The following is an 18,295-nucleotide window of genomic DNA, read 5'->3' on the forward strand; positions in this document are numbered from 1 at the left end:
GTTGTTTATTACTGTTATCTGTGTTGGTGTTGTAACTAGCAGGAATTTGTGGAGGACCAAGACCATGTGTTACTGAAATTTGTGAATTCCACAGTCCCTCAAACAGTGCTCTGCAGTATTAAATAAATGGTGTAATTAATTAGCAGCAAATACTTAGGGAAGAGGATCTCTAATGAAGTCACCAACTATTCACATGAATTAGTTTATCTTGGAATCCAGGTGAATTGGGAGTTGGAAGGAACTTCAAAAGTCATCTAGTCCAATGTCTTACCCAAATGGTAAATCCCCACTACAATATCCTTGAAAAGTAATCATTCATACCTTGCCTAAACCCTTTGGTGCCAGAGAAATCTGAAAGCAAAACAAAACAAAAACCCCATTCCCCATTCTTGGACAGCTGTGCTTGCTAGGAAGTTTTTCTTTTACATTTAAATGAAATCTACCTCTCTCTTCTTTCCACTGTCGGTTCTCTGGAGTTACAAGGAACAAGTATAATCTTGCTTCTAGCTGCTTGTTATTCAGGCATTTTAAAATAGACAGCTGGACCAAAAAAAGTCTCCAGGTTAAATGTTTTTTTTTGTTCCTTCTTCATATGACATAGTTTCACATTTCCTTACCATCTTGGCTGCCCTCTTCCCAATGCCCCCTCCTTTGCCACTATTTCTCTGATCCTGTGGAATCCAGATATGGACAACATGACCCACATTACCCTGTCCACTTATGCCACCACCTCATTCATCTTAGCCACTACACATCTATTCATATTGCCTAAATTTACATTATTATATTTATTATAGCTTTTGGTGCCTGATGAACAACACCATCGACTTTCACTAGAAGCCCAGACTATTTTCCTATAATTTCTTTTTTTTCCTTTTATTAAAACCCTTACCTTCTATCTTAGAATCAATACTAAGTTCCAAGACAGAAGATGGATGAGGGCTAAGCAACTGGGGTTAAATGACTTGCTCAGGGTCATACAGCTAGGAAGTATTTGAGGCCAGATTTTAACCCAAGTCCTCCTGGCTTCAGGCCTGGCTCTCAATCCACTGAACCACCTAACTGCTCCCCACAACCTATTTTCTAAGCAAATTTTCTCTACACTTCTCTGGATGAAAGAAGAAACTTGTCAACAGAAAAGAACCATGGATCTCAGCAAGAGAAACTGAGTCATGGACCACTGATTATAACGTTTAGAATTGGAGGGAAAATTAGAAATCATCAAGTCCAATAACCATAATTTACAAATGAGGAAACAGAAGGTAGAGTTATCTAAGGTCACACAGGTAGTAACTTTAGAGAATCTCTAAATGGAAAACAGTACTGATAGGAGAGTGGTGTTCCCCAAGACAAATTTTGGTTCACTTGGCCAAACAAGTTGGCTCTGGATATTTCTTTCAGTGTCCTATCAGAGATAAGAAGTATCTGTCTTAAACATTTTCAGAGAGTTTGCTGTGGCTTTGGATTTGACACTTTGTCTCAGCTTCCAAAAAAGGCACAAATCTCTGAGCTCATCCACATTGGCAGATTAAATCTTAAGAAGCCAAATCCTCTAGTTATCTTTCCAAATAAGCAGCCAGTGACCTCTGCTTGGTGGTCAGAGAGCCAGCCTCTTCAAGGCAGCACACATAGAGGGGAAGCTATTTTGATCCATTAGACAAATCTCCCAATCAGCCTTTGACCATGGACTCCAACAGCAAAACCAGCACTGACTTTGTCAACCCCAGAGATATCCCTGTGGCTGAGGAGCACTTTGATAGTTGGAAAGATGATCTTGACTTTACAAAGGTGAGGGGATTCTAAACTTGATTTGCTTGGTTGTGGGAAACTGGATTGTGAAGAGAGAAGAAAGACTGTATTCCTCCAGGTGTACATACTGGGCCCTTAATTAACTGGAGAGAAAGAGAAATAGAGATAATTAGAGCTAGGTGAAACCTTAAGACATAGAACATAGAATGGGCTTTAAAAAAAGAGATCTTTATTGATGTCTTTTGTTTCTACATCACCTAGTTTCCCCCATATCCCATGCTTCTCTCTTCTCAGAAAGCCAACCTTTCTGACAAATCTTTGTATGTGTATGTGTGTGTGTGTATACACACATATTTTTTAAGAGGACAAAGATCTGATTATTGCATGTAATATTCCAAGCCCATAGACCCCAAGTTCAAAAAAGGAAGGGGGATACTATGGGAAGTTATCTTCTAATTGCTCTTCTTCAAGACCAAGTATGTTCTCTGTAATTTTACAACACTCATCTGTTACTGAATGTTTTATAGTAGTTGTTCTTTCCATTTAAATTAGTGTAGATATTAGATATATTGTTTTCCTGGTGATGCTTACTTCGTTTTGCATCAGTTTGGTTAAGTTTTTTTCATGCTTCTCTGTCATCATGTTTTTTCATTTCATTTTTTAAAAGCTTATTTATTTTTCCATAGTTACATGCATCATGTTCTTTCCCTCCCCTCTCCTCCCCCATATGAGCATACCCCATAGCCAATGAGCAATTCCAATGAGTTTTACATGTGTCATTGATCAAGACCTATTTCCATATTATTGATATTTGCAATAGGGTGATCGTTTAGAGTCTACATCCCTGATCATATCCCCATCGAATTATGGGATCAAGCTTTTTTTCATGTATTACTGCATTGCAATATCCCCTTACATTCATGTACTATAATTTCTTTTAGCCATTCCTTCAATCAATGGCATCTGCTCTGTTTTCAGAAAAAGTACCAAAAAATATCCTCAAGTTAAATGTTCTGAGTTCTTCATTATTATATGGTTTTAAACCCCATGTTAACATGGGAAGAGAGAACATAGGATGTTAGAGCTAGAAGAGTCCTGTGACTGTCATGTACTTCTGAAAGTTAGAGGCTTAAGGAGCTGCAGTAATTCTCTTACCCATTACTCTCATTTTGCAGAGGGAGAAAGAGATGAAATAACTATGTTAGGATTCTTAGTTGGACCTTATTCTAAAAGTACAACTTGTCCATGAAAATAAGGCTAGTTATATATCCTTAGGGATCCAGAGACCTTATATTAATCACGACTATACAGCATCTAATATAGTTCTAGGCACATAGTAGGTACTCAATATTTGTTCAACATTTGCTTATGTTAGTTAAATATGTCTCAGTTATAGTTTCCCAGAACACAATGGATACTTTATACATGCTGACCAAATCAACGAAAGGATAGATACATGAATGAAAGGATGAATGGATGAAAAAGCATTTATTAAGTTTTTACTATGTTCCACGTATCATGCTAAGCACTGGGGATACAAATACAAAAATAAGAATGTAAGAATTAAAAAAAAACAAAAAAACCAGTTGTCCTCTTACACAAACTGCAGACCTCTTTCCACTACTCCATGCAGTAACCTAATTATTTTATGAGAGCTAATAGTAAGTGAATACATGAGGATCAGTTTTGAGATCCCTATCTCCTATATTTAGACGAGGACAACTAAGCCATATTCAGCAAAGGTTACATGCAATCATGATGATCATTGCCTTCATGTCTTTCCTGATTACTATTTGCAGAACTGAACTTGAGAGTTCAGAGAACAGTCCTAAGAGATAATGAAATATTGTTTGAATCCCTACTTTCTGCTATCTGTATGACTTGTAGCAAGTTATTTTCCATCTCTAGACCTCAGTTTCTTCAACTAAAAAATCAGGTTAGATTAGATGATAACTAAAGGCCCATCAGTTCTAAATCCTCTAATCTTACCTTTGAGAATTGAATTTAGATCTGCAAACAAGAATGAAAGGAACAAAGAAAGTGACAAGGGGTAAGATCCCTTCCATACTAGGAGGTAAGAAATCATTATTGCCCACAAGGAATGTATAATCTTATCTTTATCAGATCAAGGGTGGAGGAAGAGATCTTAGTAATCTTTTACTCTTATCTCTCTTATTTTGAAAATGAAGAAAGAGGCCCTAAAGGCAAAATAATTTGCCCAAAGTCAAAGTAAAAAATGGCAGTCAGGATTCAAACCCATCATCTTTACACTTTGCAAGCCAACACTAACACTTAAATAGTCAACAATACAAGTAATAAGTATACAATTAACTATGCAATGAATAACATAGGAAAATTATTAGAGGAGTTTAGAGGAAGGCGAAATCACTGTGAGCTTTGGTGGTCAAGAAAAGCTTCATGGAGAAGGGACTTGAAGAACAGGAAGACTCTAGAAATAGTCCAAGAAGGAAAAGGTCCTCAGGATGAGAGGAATGCTGTGAAGTGAGGCTCAGGATTAAGGGAAACATACTTAAGAAGACTAACTTGCTTGAAATAACAACTAAATATACAAGTTGGTAATTATTAAAACATAAAAAAATGGAAGAAACTTATTAGAAAGTTCTCCAACTCAAAGCATTCATGAGTAGAAGGAGGCACTGTCCTTTCTGAGCACTAATTTTATTGTATAAAGCACTGTGCTTAGTAATGATAGTTAATGGGGGAAAAAGCATAAAGATGAATGAGATCCAGTCTTTGGTCCCTAGGAGTTTGTAGTCAATGAAGACAAGACAATATAGACTATGCTACCCCTAAGCAAATAGTAATTTGTATTATTATGGTTTATTATTTTCATTTTATTCACCTAGTTATTATAATAATTATATTATTACCTTGGACTAGACGTGATTTTTTTTGGTATGGTATTCACTCTGGTGATCCCCATGCCTGGAAATGTTCTCCCTCTTCTTTTCCAACTGTAATCTCCTTGACTTCTTTTAAGTCCCAACTAAAATCTCATCTTCTTCAGGAAGACTTCCCAAACCCCTCTTATTTCCAAGTGCTTTCCTTTTCCCAACACCTTTTTTTCCTTATTTATTTTTGAAATTATCCTTACCTTCTGTTTTGGAATCACTACTGTGTTTTGATCCAAGGCAGGAGAGTGGTAAGGTAGGCAATGGGGGTTAAGTGACTTGCCCAGGGTCACACAGCTAGGAGGTATCTGAGGCCAGATTTGAGCCCAGGATCTCTTATCCCTAGCCTGGGTCTCAATCTACTGAGCCACCTAGCTGCTCTCTCAACACCTTTTAAAGCAAACAAACAAAAAATCCTTAGCTTCTGTCTTGGAAGTGATACTTGGTTTCTAGGCAGTATAGAGCAGTCAGGGCTAGGTGACTGGGGTTAAGTTACTTGCCCAGGGTCATACTGCTAGGGAGTGTCAGAGGTCAGTTTTGAATCCAGGACCTCCTGCCTCCAGGTATGGTGCTCTGTCTACTGTGCTACCTAGCTGCCTCAATATAACTACTTTTTGAGAGTGAATGAAAGGAAATTCTGTTAAAGAAAGGCCTCTCCTAATTCCTCATTATGACATAGAGATGACCTTTTCAAGGCTGGGGACAGGAAGGGAGAAGCAGCTCCTTTCTAGAAGCAAAAGCTTTAAGATCTTCAGTGGTAATGGTCAGAGACTGCTGATGTTGGACCAATCTAATGTTGCTCCAGTAATTCATAATGAGGATGGGCTGTGAATAGTGTTGGTAGAAAAAGTGACTGCATCATTGAAATTATGGGTCCTTGAGATGTTCAAGTAATAAAAAGAAATGAAATCTATACAGCTATGATTAAAATAAAGTGACTGCTAAGACCACATATATGCCTGTAATTGTCAGACTCTTTGTTTTAAAATTGCCAGTTCTTACAGCTTGGTTTAATAATGCGTTAACTGGTGCAATGTGAGACATATTTAGCCTAGAGAAGAAAGACTTGGGGCAGATTTAACAGGTATGTTCCACTTTTGTAAGGGTTGTCATGAAAAAAGAAGGATTAGACTCCGTCGTCTATTTGGCTCCAAAGGGTGAAAGCCAGAGGCAAATGGCAGCAGCTGCCAAAACAGAAGCTTGATTTCAGGAAAACTTCTTAATAACTCAAAATATCCATAAGTAGACTGGGAAGCCTTGAGGTGGCAGGCTTCCTTTCCTTGGAGGTCTTTAAACGGAGGATGAAAGGCCACTTTCAAGTAGGTCCTCGTAAAGATTCCTCTTGGATATGGAGTTGAACTAGATGGCTGTTGTAGTCTGTGCCAACACTCAAATTCTGTGAGATCTGAGATGATCTCACAGGAGGCAGTGAGGAAAGAGCAGCAGTCTCAGAGTTAGAATAGCAGGCTTTGAATCTGGATTTTAAGTTCAGCCATCTTCTCATTTGTTGCTTCTTTGCCTAGACCTGGGACACTGCCCTGAAGAACTTAACCCTTTAAACTCTGGAATTCCCCCTCTGGGATCCTTGCCATCCTGATTTCTAAGTGCCTTATGTGACCAACTATATCTAAGCTATCTCTAACTTCCATCTTCTTGCCAGCACCTTGCTACCTGCACCTCCATCCCACCATTCAAGTCTGTCTTTTTCTTATATATTCTACCCAGATATCAAAGTAATTTTCCTAAACCATTGGTCTGACCATGTCATTCTCATTGTCAGTAAGCTCCACTGGATTTCCTACTACCTCTGTGAGCAAATATAAACTCTTGTTATTCATTTAAAAAGTCCTTTGCAATTTGGGTCCATTCTACCTTTCTAGTCTTATTACATGTAGATAATTTCTCTTTAGGAACTCTAAGCATGAACTGGGCAAACTGGCCTGTATTTTCCTTATTTGATATTCCACATCTCCTTCTCATTGCCTTGTCACATTCACAGAGAGGCTATGAATACGTAGGTGTATACTGGACCTTTCTTTATGTCTTTGTCCTCCTTGAGGGAAAATATGCCAACCAGTTACCCCTTTTCTTCTCACCCAGAGGTGGTGGTATGTAGAAAGGGAGAAAATGGGGAACATTTTGAAATCTTTGCTCCTCTGGTAGGAATTCTAACTGATCTGTTTTCTATTAAATATATAAAACCGTGACACCCTATAATTATCACCCTGTAATTTTCTTTCCAGATGATATACTGAGAGGTGAAATCTTAAGCAAAAAAGATATTGAAAAACTTGTTCCTTAGATAAAATCCAACCAGAAAGATGCTCTCTTGTGCTATTTGATGAAGTTTTTTTCATATCAAGAAAAGTCAACAAAAGAGTATTTGTGTTCTCTTCTCCCCTGAAATCCATCCATTATGCATGCTCACTTACAGGTCTCTTTATAGCCAACTTAATTTTCTTCTATGCTGGAAACTCTAGACTTGACTCCTGGGTCACTAATGTATTATGATGGAAAAGACTCTGAACTGGAAGACAGGAAACCCATGACTTTTTCCAGATCTGCCATTTATTTGATGGGTGACCTGGGCCTCAGTTTCTACATTTGTAAACTAACAAAGCTGGGTGACCTGATGTTTAAGATCCTACATTATATTTAACATTTGGGGATAATCTTTTTACTGAAATAATTTTGGATTTATGCCCCAGAAATCCCATTATAGGTGTGATGAAGTAGAAGGAGCACTGGAATTAGAATGAATAAATTAAAAAACAAAAACAAAGCAAAACCATTTAATAAGTGTTTATTATGTGCAAAGGCATCTAGGTGGAGGCACAGGGAAAGATCTACCCAGCCTGGAATCAGGAACTGAGTTCAAATTTGACCTCAGACACTTCTCAGCTGTGTGACCCTGGGCAAGACACAACTCCTATTTGCCTCAGTTTTCTCATCTTTAAAATGAGATGAAGAAGGAAATATCAACTTACTCCAGTATCTTTGCCAAGAAAACCCTAAATGGGGTCAAGAAGAATCAGACACAACTGAACAACAGAAACAACACTATGTGTAAGGCACCATTCTAAGGCCTGGGAATCTAGAAACAAAAAGACAGTTCCTATCTTCAAGGAGCTGACACTGCAACAGAGGAGTGTGTGAAAATTGTATCTTGTTCTGGCCCCCTGACCATTTGCCCCTTCTAGACCGTGTAATAAATAAGTATATAAGCAGCCAGTATAAAATAACATTAGAAGGAAGTAAGCTTGCAAAGTGGAACCTGTCATGTATAGACTATGCCAAAGATCAAAGGAGTTCTTTTGCAAACTGTTATCATATATTAGCCAAAAACGTTATCCTGGTAATATGTGCTAAATCAAAGGAAGCCCTCTAGGCTATACCATCGGGGCCTTTTGGTCCACTGATAAGTAAATCTCTGAAAAGCTGCAGATATCTTCAGTAAGACCAGTAGAACATACTGGTAACTTTGAGATGAAATAGATATATTCACTTTCAAGTTTAAGTGACAACTTTGAGATGATTTGGATATGGTAATGAATTAACTACAAGGTGCCATGGATAAAAATTAGTCTGTTACCCCACAAAAATCCTATAAGAATGAAAACTCCTGCCCCCTCCCCCCCACCCCCCTCCAGCTTGCTTCCTTTTCCATCTTGGTCCATGCTGTCCAGTGCTCTGAACTCTAATCCATGTTTCTGTGAGTGATTTGCTATACCCCATCTTCTACCCATTCTCTTCCCCCCCCTTCTTTCCTTCACTATCCTGTCCCTATCCCCATACCAACTGCCACTGTACTATCTGTAACCCTTTCCACATCTTGCCTCTGTACTTTGGGACTATTTAGCCCCATTTGTATGTCTAATTAAATTGTAATATTTCATATTGTCTAGAAAAGGAGATATCATCTTGATGTGATCATTTTACAATGCTATGTGATATAATCTTTTCATAATTTGATCAAAGTTGGATTATCATGTTCTAGGTGTCACATTTTAGGAAGACAATTTTGACAGGGGTGTCCTCGAGGCAGGCTTTGGCAGCCAGTTGTTCAATTTTCAGTGTGAGCTTTTGGAAATGGTGAACCCCTTTGCCAAGAAAACCCTAAATGGGTTCCAAAGAGTTGGATACGATTGGAAAAACAACTGATTGTCTAAACTTAAGAAAGTGATGGGGAAAATGTTAAAACTATAGATTAAACTTGAAAATGTGTATAGTTCTCTCCTTCCACCCCCAGCTAGTTGTTAAACATTTGCCAGATCCCACCTACTGCACTCTGACAAACTACATTTTTAGAGGAAAATAGCCAGGATGGAGACAGACAAGAGACCATCGCCTTTTAGGATGGCTTAAGCGAATTAAGGATGTTTAATTTGGAGCAGAGATGACTTAAGGGGCGCGGGATACCCATCTTCAAATATTCAAAGGGATGTTACACCACAGAAGGATTAGACTTATTCTGCCTGACTCTAAAGGGTAGAAGAAACAGCAAGAGGGAAGAAATTTCAGAAAGACAAATCTTAACTTCTTATGGAACTGTATGAACACCCATCCCCGGGGAAGGGGAGATACTTTGTACCTATTTTGTATTTAACTTTCTATGTACGTGACGTTTTCCTTGCACAAAAGCTCCCATGAGAGTGGAGATTGTTTTGGTTTGGGTCTTTGTAATCTCAGAGTTGGCCACAATTCCTGGGACACAGGAGGTAGTTTTATGAATGCTGTTGAGTGAATTGAATTAAGGAGAAGCCACCTGGCACCTGGAACTGTTCACAGCAGGTTTCCCCAGATAGGAAGAAAGTTTTCTAGAAAGGTTGGTTATGACACTATTTGTCAGGGAGACTCAAGAGGGACATCTCAGTGTTCTAATTCTTTATCATCACAATGTTCTGTATAAATGGAAGCATATTATTTATGACCCAGGTGAGAAACATGTGTGCTCAGAGTCTATCTTCCATTAGTGGTGTCCTATCCATTTGCATTAACTTTGTGAATAATTTATTGGGTAGAGCCAGTAGAGATAGTGGCTCATTGCATTTAGGTTATACTGAATAATAAGCACATAATAGGTCTGTTTTCTCCTCTCCATATAACCAGTATGGCATAGTGGAAGTAGGGCTGGATTTAGTCAGACGACTGTATCAATTAATCAACCAATAAATATTCATTAAGGACCTACTATGTGCCAAGCAGTGTGAATACAAAGATGAAATATGACAATAATTTTACTCTAGAAGCTTACATTCTATTGGGGAGAAAAGAATAGACAGAATTCTGCATATTCTGTATATATAAAGAAGAATATACAAGATAATTTTTTGGGGGGGGAGGAGGAACAGGGTATTAGTGGCTGAGCTCTCTGGACCTGTTTCAGTGTCTCCCCCCCAAAAAAAAAGCCCAAATGGGGTCACAAAGATCAGACACAACTGAAAAACAATGGAACAACATGTGTATGCATGTATGTCTGTATAAACGTATGTATGTCTCTGGTATGTATAAATGCCCTCATTTGCTCTTACAGATTTTCTCTAGGTTCATCTGATTCCCATCTGCTAGAGGCGCTCTCTTTCCCTTTCAAAGACTTAGGTCACTCTCTTTAACCTTTCCTAAGTACTTAATCATTTTCTAACCCTGAAGCACCTGTGGCTTAGAAATAGAATTAGATTTCTCTGTGCTACTTAATAGTTGTTTGACCTTGAACAAGTGGTTTCTTCTCTTGAAGCCTCAATTTCTTACGAGAGTGCAACACTTAAAGTTAGGAAGACCTGGGCTCAAATCTTGCCTCATTTTTTTTACCATGTTAAAGATTTTATTTCTAAGAAAATATCTATAATCAATTAAAAAAAATTGGGGTTTCTTATATGTGAATGAAATTATAGGTTTATATAAATGTTAGGTTTCATTATATATTATATAGTTATATGTATCCCTGCCTCACTTCTGGCAGCAAACTACAAGCTCCTTGAGGGCTGTGAATGAGGAAGGGAATAAACATTTATATAGTGCCTACTATGGGCCAGGTACTGTATTAATCACTTTAAAATATTACCTTATTTGGGCCCCATAACAACTCTAGGAAAAAGGTGCTATTATTTCCATTTTATAGTTGAGAAAATGTAGGCAAAAAGAGGTAAGAGACTTGTCAGGTACCTAGATCTGAGGCTAGATTTGAACTTGGGGTCTTGACTCTAGACCCCGTACTCTTTCCACTGAGCCACCTAGTGACAGTTCCGTTTTTATGCTGACAGTGCCTCCAATACAAGAAGCACTTTAATCAGTTTTGGATAATGAGTGGATTGTATCATCTCACAAACAAAACACAGTTGGCACATAGCATCTTTATTTTCTAGTTGGAAAGAGAAGGCTCTGAAGTTTTCAAATGAATTGCCCTGGATTCACATATGCAGATGCACTGGTGAAAGATTTTGTCCCATCTTCAAAGGCTCCTGCTTTGTGTCTGAGAGTATAGAAAAAAAAAGTCAATTTGCAGCTCTAATCATCATCTAAAAAAGACAGAGCTTTCCCAAAAGGAACTTAATGAAGAAATTGAAAGAGAATTTCATGGGGCTTTCTGAATCTTGAATTTCCATCTTTAATGGGGTCAATAAACAATAGAGTCTTCTTGCATAGTTTGTGGCAGAGGCTACCAAGAAAGATTTAGCAAATCATCTGGCCAAATCCCAGGTGACTTTGGAACAGCTTACTCAGTTTGCATCTATGTTCACAGGCTCTTGTCAGGGGTCTATGCAGAGCTCAGTTACCACTCTGAATGTTCCTGTGTCAGAGAGCCTGGAGAATTCTATGTGTCCTATCCACTGGAAAGGGTATTGTTTTTTCCAACTGTAAATCACTTTGACAGTTCAAAATACAAGCAATTCTTCCCTTTATGCAATGGGAGCTCACAGGGTTTATAGCTGGAAGGGGCCTTTCCATCCTTTAGTCATTTTGTAGATGTGCTTTAAGACTTGCAAAGGGTTTTACAAATATTGTCTCATCTAATCCACACAACAATCCTGAGACATGAATACTATTATCCCCATTTTACAAGTGGGGAAACTGAGGCAGATAGCCTTTATGAAGCAGATAACAGTTAAGTGACTTGCTCAGGGTCACATAGTTATTAGATGTCTGAGGTTGCTTTTGAACTCAGGTCTTACTGTCTCCAAGCTATCAACTAGCTGGCTTTGTATACAGGGATTAATCTTCAAGGAGATTCTTGAAGTTGGCTAGGCTACATGGGTATTCTTTAGGTTAGCCCTAGGTAAAATAGGCTTTGATGTTCTCCACCCTCTCCTCAACCCTTACCCCCAGTGCTCCCTTGTCCTCACAGGAACACAGGTTTTCAAGCTCAGAGGATCTTGTTCCATAACTCAAGCCCTTAGAGATTATCTAGTTATAGCTTCACTGGGACCGGGATGTAGAGCTGGAAGGTACTTTTCAGGATCATCCAGCCCATCTTTATTTTATAATTGAGCAGCTTTGTACATGCTGAACCCAATAAAGGGAGATGGAATTTTTAAAATCATTTCAAACCCTTTCTGGGGCAATAATAGTGGCATAGCCAGAATCTGGGACCAGAGATTTAAATCTGGGTCTTAGAAGTCAAAAGTAGCAGAGATGGGATTCAAAACGACATCTTCCTAAAGATAATGTCCTTCCTCCAATATCATGCTGCTGCCCCAAACTACCCACTAAGGCCTTTCAGCTGAGGCTGCCCTTCCAAGCTACACTTTCTCCTGCTTAGCTCCAATCTCTCAACCCCATCAAAAGCTACCTGTTCTATAGACTACCCAGAGTCCTGTCTGCTAGCTGTCTCCTGGAAGGGAATCTAAGAAACAAATGTAGTTGTTGGTAGCCAATAATAACTTACTATGTTTTCTCCCACAAGGGTACCAGCATTTTAAAAAACACTTTCTGTCCTAGTGTCCTGGACAAGTCATTCAACTCCATTTTCCTAGCTGTTGTTTTTAAAAATGCGAACAGAGGAGAGAGGGGAGAGCAGCTAGGCTGGGCTAGAAAGAATGAGAGCTGGACCAGAAAAAAGGGTAAAAGCCCCAATTTCCTCTGGCAACATCTTATATGCCTCTTGGGACATCATCACCTAGTTCCTCTCCAGAACATCTGTGGAAAACAGACTCTAAGAAGGTGGGCTCAGAAACTGCAACTCTTCCCTCAATACTTCATCACAAGAAGTATGTCTCAGGAAAACACCAACATACCTTTTCCTCCTCATCACTTGGCTGGACAAGCAGCCATAGAGCCATGGCTGACTTCATTACCTAAGAGAGTTCTTGTTGCAGATAAATAAGGAGCAGGTCTCTACCTAGCCTATAACAGAAGCCAAGAGGCAAAAAATCTCCACAAAAGCAGGGAGGATGGTCCAACCCAATTTCATAGCCTGGGGAAAGACTGTAGTTTTAAAATCAAACTGTTCTTGGGGGCCAAAAGGGGGAACCAATTCAATATGAATCCTGTAAAAGTCCAGGGTGATGGTAGTAGAAGAGAAAAGAAGGGAGTGGGGGCAAATGGGAGACATGTCACAAAGGTAAAAGTGGATGATACATTGCACATGGGGGATGAGGGAATGAGTCAAGGATGACACCCAGGCTGGGAGCCTAAGGCAGGAAGCCAGTTTGTCAGGCTGCAAGGTGGACAATATAAAAGGTAGCCATTTCAGAACAAGAGAGGCATGAAATACCCAAGTAGCCACAAGAATATTTAAACCTATTTTGCTGACTCCCTCTGCTGCCCCCTCCCATTTTGGTCTATGTGTCATCTATTGTCAAACAAACACACCCTTGGGTAGGACGCCTGTAGTGACAACATACATAATATCTACCATATACACCTCTGGCAGGGGATCCAGAAGGCACTTGTGCCCCTCAGGATGAATGGGACCAAACCTCATCCCTGTTTATTTATGAAATGGCTGATCTCTTGTTATTGTCATTTACTGTAACCTTGGGCATCTACACATAACTCTGGGTTTACAATGGATGGGGTAGAGGAGAGGGGGACATAAACTCTCCTAAGGCTGTAGTAAATGTTCATGTCAATCTTTCACACATTTAATTAAATTCAGCAAATATTTATTAAGTGCCTGCAGAATACCATATTACTCATATGGGGAAATAGTTTATAAATCATAGTCTAGTAGGAGATAAGGAATTGACATTGATAATATGTGTGTATATTAGATAGATTCCCCCAAAAGTGTTATAAAGTGGGTTCTGAGGGAAAATGGGGGTCTCTAGATTTCAAGTTGACATTCAGATCTTGGCCCAGTAGTTTCACACAGTAGGTGCTTTTTAAAACTTTTTTTAAACCCTTACCTTCCATCTTGGAGTCAATACTGTGTATTGGCTCCAAGGCAGAAGAGTGGTAAGGGCTAGGCAATGGAGGTTAAGTGACTTGCCCAGGGTCACACAGCTGGGAAGTGTCTGAGGCCAGATTTGAACCTAGGACCTCCCATCTCTAGGCCTGACTCTCAATCCACTGAGCCACCCAGCTTCCCCCAGTAGGTGCTTTTAAAGGTCAACATCTTCACTTTAATTTACAATTTTATAAAGTTGCTTAAAGCACTGAGACAAATAACACAGCCAGTTTATGTCACTGGGAGAACTTGAACTCCAGTCTTCTTGGGTTTAAGTCCCTTACCTCTCTTGATTCTAAATTATATATACATACATGTGTAAATGTACACATATTTGTGTAAAATGGGCAACAATGTGGCTTCCTACTTTCCCAATTTTCTTACATCCCTTATAGCAATCACTGTACTCTGATATATATATAGTCTCTCCCTCTGATTAATTGTGCAAGGACGGCTCATCTTTGGGTACTTTTCCAGTCACCCACACTCCTTCCCCTTCACCTTCAACTTCAACCAGGATCTCCACTCACCTACCCAATATGCACTCCCCGCCCCCCCTTCCTTGCCCTACGCCCACAATTCACTAGCCTTACACCCCGGAACCACCAACTTTACTCACTCACCCCGACCGATGGACAATCACGTTCCTTCACACACACTCATACCTCACCACGTGTTCCGTCCCTCTTCTAGTCTCTCTGCCCAGAGGGATGCAGGCAACGGAGCAAGGCTAGGGGGCCCCCGCCGGGGTATCACATGAGGCTACCCGCCTTAGGCTAGAAGGAGGGGGCCCATGAAAGCCCGCCGACTGAGATTGGCTGCCGTAGAGATGCCGGCCGGCCTCAGGGAGCACACACCCTCCAGCAGCAGCCAATAGGAGGCGGGGAGGACGCGGGCGCGTCAGAGGAAGGCCGAGGGGCGGGCTCACCTCTCAATGAGCCACATTGTTGCGCGAAACTCCAGCGAGCAAGAGGACCTCCCGAACCCTCCGCCGTAGCCGCCGCCGCCACCGCCACGAGACTTGAGAAAGAGCCGAGCCGGGGAGTGAAGAGACTCGGGAAGCGCTAGGGGATCCAGGCACGCGGGGAACCTGGAGCGGCAGTTTTGCATTCGATGAATTAGTCGCGCCGCCCATCCTGAGTTTCACCATCTATCTGATCAGTTGCTTCCTACGGGCCGGTACTATAAGTTCGCTAATCGGAGGCGCTCAGTTTGAGCCTGGCTTTTGTCGAGATATTTGGTGTCAGCCGATTATTTATTACTGGAGTAATTTATCTGTTTAACGAACGCTGCCCATTCAGCTAAAACTTTTTTTTTTAGGTTGAGACCGCCAGACTTTAAACTTTTAACTCGTTCGCCTCCCGTTCCATCCGTTTGCTCCATCATCTTTGTTCTATCGAGTCTTCCTCGATTTGGGGCATTCTGAGAGTGGATTTTTGCCTCAGGTCCAGTTGCGGTTGGGCGCTTGGCACTTACCTGCCTCCACAATCGGTTTCATCCACGCGCAGCCCCTACCCGGCTAGACCCACGCCGCCTTCGTCTCCTCCCTACTTCTTGCCAAAACCAGGATCCGACAAGTCCCTTTGGGAACAGCTGGAACATGATAGCTTCACATCTGCTCGCTTATTTCTTCACAGAACTCAACCATGACCAAGTGCAGAAGGTAAGGCGGCATGACCCTTCCCTCCCCCCAAACTAGTAGAAGGATATTTCTCGATCTCATTCTCTCCGTTATGGACCCGTCAGTACCGAAGGATATCTCTTTTGCCCTTGGTTGCTAGGGGAGCGATGAGCCTTGTTCAGGACTCGTTTTCCTCGGGGCAATCATCCAATTCCGGGGATTTTGGCTGCAGCCCGACCCCTCCGGCTCTTCTCTTCCCCCGCCCTGCCCGGGGGAGCCGGAAAAGACTTCTTCACTGCTGGGAAACTCCTCCGCCGAAGCCACGTCCGCTTAACGAAGTCCGGGGGTGTGTGCGTGCACACTTGGGTGAATGGCAGGGAGCGCGTGTGTCTACGCTTTTTAGATTTAAAGCTGTGTGTGTGTGTGTTTTAGACTTACGGCCCTGTGGTTGGATGTGTGCGTATGGATACACGTACGTACACGACTGGGGTAAATTTTCCTCTGCATCCAGCCAGGAAAATCACACGCTCTTCCACATTTTTTTGGAGGTGCTATGTCTTTGCTGCGCACGTGGTTTAGGAACCGACTGCTGGAACTACAGTAGAGTTTAGGAAAGCTTCGGTTCCTCTACGGTTGTCCTGTAGCTAGTTGGAAAGTTTAGGGAAACCATTAAGTCTCCTAAGAATAGTAGGAATGAACGTCTATACCTGACCCAGTTCTGACTTGGGGGAAGAGCGGACTGCTTCGGCTAGTGGGGGGATGACGGAGACTCAGTCGTCTTATGTGTGGGGATTTGAGGAAAGGAGACTTCTCTTCTTTTAAGTTTCCCGAAGTGTCTTGTGCATTTTTCCTCTCCCAACCCCTAGGTGTTCCCCTCTACTCGACTGGAATGTCTTTCCAGTTTGGCATACCCAGTCAAATCATTTGGCATCATTTAAGTGCCCTTTACTTTATTTAAACTCTCAAGGAAAAGAAGGCTCTGTTGTTTTATGTTGTTCCCTGTAATGACTGTTGTAAGGTAAGGGGTTAGGAGTTGGGATTATACTGAAGGGAAATTTTTCCCATTGCCCCTTTCTGCCTTAATTGCCGAATTTCGGGAAAAGTCCCACCCCTCAGCTTCTCATCACTCCTTTTGTTTTTTCTCACCTCCTGTAATGGTGGAGAATGGGGTGGTGGGACATAAAAGAAACTCTGGTTTTAAAGTTACTTTTCAAACTTTCCTACGGAAGGCCTTAGCCCCAGGATTTGGTGATTGCGGTGATGAAATCCCTTATACCTTCTTGGCACCTCTTGCTGTCAGTCTTGGCTGCCCCAGCTGTGGATATGGTTAAAGCTCTTTAGAATTGACTTTGAACCCTCCTTTATAGGGGCTCGATGGATTTACATGAAAATAGACTAATCTCTTCTCTCTTGCTGGGCCTCCCCTCCTCCAGACTTTGCTGGAGTAACCATTACCTATTGTTCAGTAGTTCAAGAATCTTAAATGACCTAGACTCAATTGTACTCTATAGGGGGTCGGGGGGTGGGTAGAGGCTGGATTTTTTCTTTCTGGAGCTTGGATAGGGATGTGTGCTGGGACTGAAAGAAGAGGCCAGGCATTGGCTCAGAATTCGTTTAGTGACTGAGAACTCACTTTTTAGGGAGTAAAGACAAATTTTCCACATCAAATGATTTTTCTACCCAAGACAAATTCCTTTAGCATCAGTTAAAAAGATCCACTTGGGTTGGGGTGCCAGTTTTGGAGAGTCTGCAATTAATTGCACAGAAATCCTTAATCAGATATCTAGGACACCAGGTGAGTGAAGGCACTCGGCTAAGAGTATAAAAGCAAAATAAAGTGATCAGTTAAAATCTTGTTCTTGGAACTCTGACAAAATAACCCTGCAAATAAATAAACCACACTGTTACAGAGGCTTAGAAGAAAAGAGTGTTCTTGCTGAGTTTTACTCTGTTTTTATAAGTAGGACTTGACCACAACTCACTGTTGGAATGTGTAGCTTTAGGAAAACAATAATTCCACCCCTTGCTTGGCTCTTTTAATATCTTTTTATTGAAACAAAGTCTATGAGCAAACTTGCCTTTGCCAAGATCTCTAAGACTTATCTGTCTGCATAGGAAGGATAATAGCCATTTGAGCCATGATTTGGAGGAATAGTTGGAGGAATTTTTTTTTTAACTTTTATTTTGGGAAATCACAATGAATTGGTGAAGAGAAAGTAGAAAAAGAGAAGAAATCTTATCCACTTGGGGATCTTTCCAGTTTGAGGAATATTGCCAGAGTCCCAAAGCATTTGGCAATTTAGAGTGCCCTTTACTTTATTTAAATTCCTGCCCATTCGTTGGGAATAGAAATGAACTTGTATTCCTAATGGGAGATAGTGGAAAGAGCTTTGGAATGGGAGGTAAAAGAGACCTAACTTGAGAGACCAGGACTATGGCACTAAACTACTTCTGTGCACTTCCCTTCTAAACCTCAGTTTCTTATCCTGGCATAATGACTCCCTGTTAGGAATTTTGTGAAAATCAAATGATCATTATCTGATCTATGTGAAAGTATTAGGAAAACTAAAGCTTTATACCAATGTAAGGTGCTATCAGTGTATTTGGATTGCTCAAGTCATTCAGCCC

General features: G+C 40.8%; 1 protein-coding gene across 2 annotated transcripts in view; it reads left to right on the forward strand.

Annotated features, from left to right (window-relative positions):
• The first annotated feature begins 1,589 nt into the window (after positions 1-1,589).
• The window catches only part of LOC100032849 (hexokinase-2), a 90,300-nt gene continuing 73,594 nt past the window's right edge, over positions 1,590-18,295 (forward strand). The window contains exon 1 of one of the 2 annotated variants that reach the window (XM_007476316.3): positions 1,590-1,788. In XM_007476316.3, the coding sequence (XP_007476378.1) occupies positions 1,684-1,788 (105 nt within the window). In that variant the 5' untranslated portion in view covers positions 1,590-1,683. Of the gene's footprint in view, positions 1,789-15,577; positions 15,710-18,295 lie in introns of those variants that run through there. The other variant, XM_001381740.4, reaches the window with a different exon arrangement.

Source organism: Monodelphis domestica, chromosome 1 (genome assembly GCF_027887165.1).
Source record: "Monodelphis domestica isolate mMonDom1 chromosome 1, mMonDom1.pri, whole genome shotgun sequence".
Lineage (NCBI taxonomy): Eukaryota > Metazoa > Chordata > Mammalia > Didelphimorphia > Didelphidae > Monodelphis > Monodelphis domestica.